Genomic DNA, 5,370 nt, shown 5'->3' with positions numbered 1-5,370 from the left:
ATGCCCCTCGTCTGCCCGTCAACCTTTCCCTCCTCTTCCCCCTGACTTAATTCTCCCATTCATTCTTCATCACTCTTTTCCTTTCCTTCCCCCCTTCCATTTATTCATCCGTCACACTCTCTCCCTCTCTGGTTCCACAGGAACTGCTTGGTAATCCCACTAACTGGAACAGCTCAGCTAATACAGTCGGACTCAATAGCTTCTGACAGATTCTCTCCCTTTCCTCATGCTCTTCTTGTTTTCTCTAAATATGTCTTGTTTTGTCACACAATTCAGCGGTACACTGACCCCCTATCTTCCGTTTCCTCATTTCTTCTCCTCTTTTTTTCCCTCCTCCTCCTCATCTGCTCCCGTTTTTGCCAAAATCCTTTAGACCTTTGGCTTTTCTCTTTTCTGTTGATGCTTGTTGACAGCTTATTCGGGTTTGCCAAGCTCAGCATTTTTCTGGTATCACAAGGCATTATTTCACAGGATGTGCAGTTCCTACAGCAACAGTAAGAAGTCCTGCGTAAGACATATTCCAGGGCTTGTGCCCTGTTGTGTGAAAGTCATATTCATAACGTCCATCGCTTGACCTCCAGTTAAACTATCAGAGCTGAATAGCTTCCACTGTGGACACCAAGGTCAAGTCTTCAGGGTTGTTTGTGGAAATTGGGGTGGGGGGTTAATGATTCAAGAATGAGTTTGTATTCTCACATAAGCATTACAAACGGTGATGAATGATATTTAAATTTGGGGCGACTGTGGGTCAGTGGTTAGCATGTCCGTCTTTCAATCAGGGGGTTGGCAGGTCAATCCCCGCCCTAGTCGATGTGTCCTTGAGCAAGACACTTAACCCCGTAGCTGTGTCTACGGTGTATGCTTGTAAAGTGTCTTTGAGTATCTTAAAATGCGTTATATAATTTAAATGGATTATTATTATTACATTTCAGATATATTTCAAGCATACTTAGTAGAAACAAACAGCATTTAGATCTTGTTTAGACATTTAGCAGAAAACGTTATTTGAGCTCCAAGCAATACATAAAATGTGAAATAAATCTTTAAAAAATGTTTTGGGTTGTTAGTCAAAACAAGTAAACCGTTGCCGCCACCAGGTTTAAATCCACTGTTAAACATATATCTTCAACAATAAAAAGCAGATATTTCATTCTACATACTAGCTAAAGAAGGAAATCAATGAGATCTCACCTTTAACAAAACAAAACACGACTCAAACACAAAGCAACTAAATGAGCACACAAGTCGTATCACTCGAAACACACTGAACCAGCACAAGAAATACATGTTATAGATCCGGATCAATAAATGATGTTACGGACGATTCCAGCCGTCCGTATTCATTTGCGCGGCCATGTGCAGTCTGCCTTCCTCCAGCATCGAACAGCCGGTCAGCCTTCCATGTGAAAACACAGTCGACGTCTCCATCATACTGTAATCATCCTAAATGTGTGAGCAATCTTAATAATAATAATAATACATTTCATGAAATTAAAATGTAGCCTGTCCCCAACGATATCATTGCAACGACAGCTGCAAGGCAGCACACCTTAATATCATAGAGCAGTGGGCTATATAAAAAACACAGAGTGGACAAATTAACTAAAATAACGATGTACGTGTAACACGAATAAGACAACTGAGTGATTGATCATTTCTTTGGAATGAAAATGCACAAAGTTATCAAACTTGACATTCAACTATATTTGATTGTACATCAGTTCCCCTCAGACTTGAGGTTTGTAAATTGATGCAATAAGTCCCAGAAGTCCATGATGTCATCTGTCCGTCTGACTTGTCCTTGTGTCTCATACATTTATCTTTGTCTCTCTCTTTCTCAGGAGGTCCTCCTGATGTGGGCAAGATGCTGGGTGGGGAGGAGAAGGAGGAGGACCCCGACGCAGCCCAGAAAGAGGAGGAGCGACAGGAGGCGCTGAGGCAGCAGGAGGACGAGAGGAAGGGCAAATATGCCAAGATGGAGGCTGAGAGGGAAAGCATGAGGCAAGGCATCAGAGATAAGGTATACTGGCCGTATGCTGTATAAAAACCTAATGACTGATTGAAATACTAATAAGGTTGTCTTAACGCAACACAGGGAACCAAGTCAGTGTCTCATAGTCAGGAAAACAACCACTAAACTGTAAAATGGTGTCAAATCCATGTATGAAGTTGACTTTGGCTGCTGTCCTGTCCTTTTACGTTTCAGTAGCTTCTAAAGGTTTCTCATCTTGGCTGCCTGACAGCAAAATCCTTTTTTAAAATAACAGACCTGTGTTTGAAATAGACTACTATCAGACTATTTTTGTTTGCTTTCATGTAATTTTAAAATAGATCAGTGGAAGATCAGGAAGGAGAAATGAGGAGCCATGAAGAATAAATTAGAATTTAAAAGGTTGGCTCAGAGAGGGACTGCTTTACAAAAGAGCAAACAGCTCAAATCAAAATTATTGTTCAGGAAACTGAACCAATTGTTCAGCACAACTGTAACAACATTATGTGAAATGTCCAATATGATCTTTCACTGTGTAGGTTTTTGCTTTTTGTTTCCTTTCCTGTCAAAAACACTATGTCCCGTAATTACTTTTGCATTCTGAACCAGCGCTAGTATGATTTTAATGTCTACAGTAGGTGTAGGTAGACAGGCAGTCTGTGGGTGGGGCCGGTCTGAGGGGAATGCTGTGATTCAGCGGGATGAAAAGCGTCACTCTTCCCCTGGCTCCTCACCTCCTCCATTCCTCCCAAGTTCTCCCCGAGGTGAACAAAGAGCGAGGAACGGCTCCCAAAGAGCTCGTTACTGAGGGGTTCCTGTCAGCTTCCTCCGCTGCCTAGTCCCGTTGTGCCACATAGTGCGAGAAATGTGCATATTATGGCTGTTTTATCCAGATGTTGGGGAATAGAATGACGTTATTAACCGTTTTGGGAGGCGTCGGTTTCCAAAGCTGGTGGGATCTTGTGTGCCATTTCGAACAAATATACTGCAAGTTTTAGACATGCCCTGAAAAGCAGCAACCCATCTCGATTTTGACATATTCCATAGCTTTGCTGAAAGACAGACGGGAACAAGAGGAAGACAAGGATGAAGGGTTAGCAGCTGCTCTAATTACAGGAAAACAGGAAAAGGCTCCATGAGATGAGTGTATCTTAACATTCAGTTGGATATGAATGGATGAGTAGCAGTGCATGAGCATAATGTCGTATTCATATCTTAATGGAGTTATCATAATTACAATTTAGCAACTCACATCCCCAAATGAGTCCCAAATGAGTGGTTATTACAACAACAACAACAACAAAAAATTCCAAGCAAATCACACCACCCAAAGACCAATCAGTCAATTTAATTAAATCCATTTATTAAATTTAGCTTTACATGGCCAATGGGCAGTATTTTTTAACCCTGCATTAACACACGCACACTCCAATCTGTATTACATCCTGTGCTCACGATGCTTCAAGCAGACATGTTGGCCTCAGCAGAAATGGGTGTCAAGCTTTTCAGAGCAGAGGGCGACTTCATTCTTACAGCTGCAATCAAAGATGTTTTTGGCCTCTTGAACCCTGCAGCAGCAAAAGCATCAAAGGAACCGCACTGGGACGCAGTTGTTGGCGTAGTGACCATAGTAGAAACAAAAGGTCATGTGACAATCAAAATAGAAGGAAACAAAAGGAAAATATTGAAGACATTCAGAAATAACATATCCAGCAGAACCAATCACCAAGCCATTAAATTGTGCAGACAACAATGCTAAAAAAGAGAAATCTTCTTTAAAGAAAACATGAATCTGACATTTGTGTTACTGCATTGTAGTTGTGCATTTCCTTGGCACCCTTCATTCTTCTAACTTTTACATATGTCTGTGTTGGACCAACAGTACGGCTTGAAAAAGCGCGAGGAGGCCGAGGCCGAGGCAGCAGCCGCCGCAGAGGAGTCTGCAGAGGGCAGCTTGACTCGACCCAAGAAGGCCGTGCCGGCCGGCTGCGGCGACGAGGAGGAGGAGGAGAGCATCATGGACACAGTGATGAAATACCTGCCGGGCCCGCTGCAAGACATGCTGAAGAAGTAGGCTGGCTCGTTAGCTCATGCTAACGTTATCTAGCTCAGTTCATAGGCTACATTCACAAAGTTGGCTCAGATCCAGGGTCCCCCCCCACTCCCCCCACCCACCCCCACCCCACCCACCTACCTACATGACAGAACATTGCTTTGTGAGCGATGTTAAACAACAGGAAGTTTTATGGTGGGGAAAGGAGTCAGGTGTGGAGCAGCAGTGTGAATGGCAGCCATTAGACTAAGCTAGGCTGACCCAAGGGTCAAGGTGAACGTTAGCTGTGTTACACTCGAGAAGCTGACAGCAAGCAGAGGGGCTAAAAAACACAATGTTAGATGGTTTAGCCTTCTAGTCTGAGAAGTTTTAAACTCCCTTTTCTCTCCTCTGCAGAGCTCTCTTGCAGCACTGAAAAATAGTCCCCTTGTCCACCATGCTGTTCACTCAATTTGTACATAAATAAATGAATACATTACAAGCCTGAAGGTGGGCAAACAATCATAAACTATTATATGAAATTATTATATTAACTGTGTGTCTGTCTCTTGGGGAAAAAAAAGGAAAAAAAATTGATAAAACTTGATAAGCCATATTTTAAAAAGGAAATGTAGAGACTACTGTCGTGTGCTCCTAAAGCTACTGTTTTGTGTTGGACCATGTCTGAAACTAATGTAAACCTTTTTTTGCACACAGTGTGACACATCTTCTGTCAGATCTATTGTCTATCTCCCCTACACATAAGTGTAATAACATTCATGTAGTGTAGTGTTAAAAAATGTTTGTACTCCCCTTGTTCAGTGCGTCTCCTTCTTACGTCTTGCATGCCATTTGTCTCGACACGTTCGTTGTGTGAATATCTACAAACTCACCCTCCCTCCTTTCTCCTCTTCTTTATCATGCAAAAAATATTAAGGCAATAACTCCTAAGTTTGAGTGTGTTTTCACTTCCATACAGATATAATCGTTAATAATATCAGTAATGAAAAAATGATGTGTAAGCATTCAGGAAATTTCATTTACAGGTTTGCAGGGTTTTCTTTTTTGTTGTCTCATTGTTTTTCGATAAAGAATGACCGTGTAGCCGTTCATACAACAGCCAAAACCTTAAGCTTTCAGCCATAAAACCAGAACCTACAATATATATATAATATAGATATATACTATTACTATCAGGATCTATAATAGGGAGAGATTTCTGAATGAATCTGTATGAATAAAGAGGAAACATGAGTTTTATAATAAGCAGTAAAAACTTGAAGGTGGACTACAAGTCTGGATTTTGCATCATGTGAAGAACGACACCACCCTCCCTCAACACACACAC

General features: G+C 41.7%; 1 protein-coding gene across 1 annotated transcript; it reads left to right on the top strand.

Moving 5' to 3' along the window:
- The first annotated feature begins 472 nt into the window (after positions 1-472).
- cplx2l (complexin 2, like) lies at positions 473-4,064 on the top strand. Its single transcript, XM_034546004.1, has 3 exons — positions 473-494; positions 1,842-2,020; positions 3,873-4,064. The coding sequence occupies exons 1-3, from the start codon at positions 473-475 to the stop codon at positions 4,062-4,064; spliced, it is 393 nt and encodes a 130-aa protein (XP_034401895.1).
- The last annotated feature ends 1,306 nt before the right edge of the window (positions 4,065-5,370 follow it).

The sequence above is a fragment of the Cyclopterus lumpus genome, chromosome 1, assembly GCF_009769545.1.
Source record: "Cyclopterus lumpus isolate fCycLum1 chromosome 1, fCycLum1.pri, whole genome shotgun sequence".
Taxonomy (NCBI): Eukaryota; Metazoa; Chordata; class Actinopteri; order Perciformes; family Cyclopteridae; genus Cyclopterus; species Cyclopterus lumpus.
The sequence above is the reverse complement of the archived record's forward strand: the minus strand, read 5'-3'. Positions and strand labels throughout refer to the sequence as shown.

Bases quoted from the DNA above. Each gene is read 5' to 3' on its own strand.
- cplx2l (XM_034546004.1), top strand. From the start codon at position 473: ATGTGCAGTTCCTACAGCAACA. The intron at 495-1,841 runs GTAAGAAGTCCT...TCTCTTTCTCAG, and splicing joins GTGCAGTTCCTACAGCAACA to GAGGTCCTCCTGATGTGGGC. The intron at 2,021-3,872 runs GTATACTGGCCG...TTGGACCAACAG, and splicing joins GGCAAGGCATCAGAGATAAG to TACGGCTTGAAAAAGCGCGA.